Here is a 1,644-nt window from a genome sequence, read left to right as displayed (position 1 = left end):
TTAAAAACAAAATACCATAAAACATATTGGTAAAACTCTATCGATGTTACTAAGTTTAATATTAATTTTATTCAATTTCCTTTAATCCATCTACCTATGTCTGTCTGTCTTTCTGTCTCTCTGTCTGACTGTCTGCCTGTATGGCTGTGTGTGTGTCTGTCATCTATCTCCTCCATTCTCTAAAAGTGATGAATGATGAGCTTGTCGTACAATACAGTTAGTTTATTAGGATATAAGAGGAGGCCCAAAAGTTCGTGGCGTTAAATAAAAGAAAATACTTGAGGACCAATTACTCATGATTTTTATTCCCCTCTCAGATTCATACACATATTACAGCGTTCTTTAATACATATATTGCAGTGGTCCTTAATTTATATATTGCAGCATTCCTTCAGTTTTTCAAAGCCCTGTAAAATACAATTGGGAATGTTGGGCCTCCAATCAGTTCTCTGTAGCAGTGATCACTTCCGAAACGGAGGGAAATTTCGTCCCGTTGAGATAAATCTTCAATTGTGGACAGAGGTGATAGTCGGACAGGGAAAGGCAGGTGAGTAAGGGGGATGGCCTAGCATTTCGAAGTAAAAGTGTCGTATTTTAAGTAGTGTGTCATGTGCTGAATCATTTCATTTGCTTTCTGGATCCGAAAATGTTGAACCGCTGTGTCCCCACTCCGTTGATTGCTGCTCGGTCTGGGAATGATAATGATGATATCAAGTTTCATTCATGGTGACTAAAAGAGCCTTAAATTCAGACTTACTCAATCCAAAATCACTCTTGATGTCGTCACTCTGATGCGCTTCTAATTTGCGCGCGCATGTGTGTTATTTCTCTGTTTTAGGAGTTAGGACTGAAAGCTACGGTTTCTGGGTTTACTGCAGTGTATACGCAAAGTAAATGCGATGAAGCAAGAGTTTGCCCCGATCAACAAATACAGTTAGGATTATCAGTTTGAGGTATTAGGTTTGATTATAAGAAATATCTGATTCAACTGTAGATGAAATACTCATACTAATTTTGTAATGTTTATTCTTAATATGGAGTGTGTTAGTGGATTATCAACCAGTGTCTATTCTCATCCTACAGCAGAAAATTCAAACGCGTCTATGACAACACACGAAACCACAAGTCACACAATTGAATACTCAAGAGATGCACTGTCATCATATGAGAAAACAACCGCTAATCCAACAGATGGACAAATAAGTACCTCAAAACAATCTTCAACCGATTCCATAACTTCAAATGTACTAACTGACGATCCATCAACAGATGAAATCACACGTCCCGCAACACAATATCTAACAGATTCCACTTCACCAGATGTAACAACTGATACACTTTTAACACACAACACCACACATCCCGCCACACAATATTCAAATGGTTCCATGTCATCAGATATAACAACTGATGCTACATTAACACACAACACCACACATCCCGCAAAACAATATTCAAATAGTTCCATGTCATCAGATATAACAACTGATGCTCCATTAACACATAACACCACACATCCCGCCACACAATATTCAAATGGTTCCATGTCATCAGATGTAACAACTGATGCTCCATTAACACACAACACCACACATCCCGCCACACAATATTCAAATGGTTCCATGTCATCAGATGTAACAACTG

General features: G+C 38.2%; 1 protein-coding gene across 1 annotated transcript in view; it reads left to right on the top strand.

The window, feature by feature from the left end:
* Window positions 1-1,034: 1,034 nt before the first annotated feature.
* The window catches only part of LOC106882817 (uncharacterized), a gene marked incomplete at its 3' end in the record, with an annotated part of 2,462 nt that continues 1,852 nt past the window's right edge, over window positions 1,035-1,644 (top strand). The window contains exon 1 of the mRNA XM_014933602.1: window positions 1,035-1,617. Coding sequence (XP_014789088.1) covers window positions 1,035-1,617 — 583 coding nt within the window. The remainder of the gene's footprint in view (window positions 1,618-1,644) is intronic.

The sequence above is a fragment of the Octopus bimaculoides genome, unplaced genomic scaffold (assembly GCF_001194135.2).
Source record: "Octopus bimaculoides isolate UCB-OBI-ISO-001 unplaced genomic scaffold, ASM119413v2 Scaffold_238653, whole genome shotgun sequence".
Classification (NCBI taxonomy): Eukaryota; Metazoa; Mollusca; class Cephalopoda; order Octopoda; family Octopodidae; genus Octopus; species Octopus bimaculoides.
This window is presented reverse-complemented; position numbering and strand designations above follow the sequence as displayed.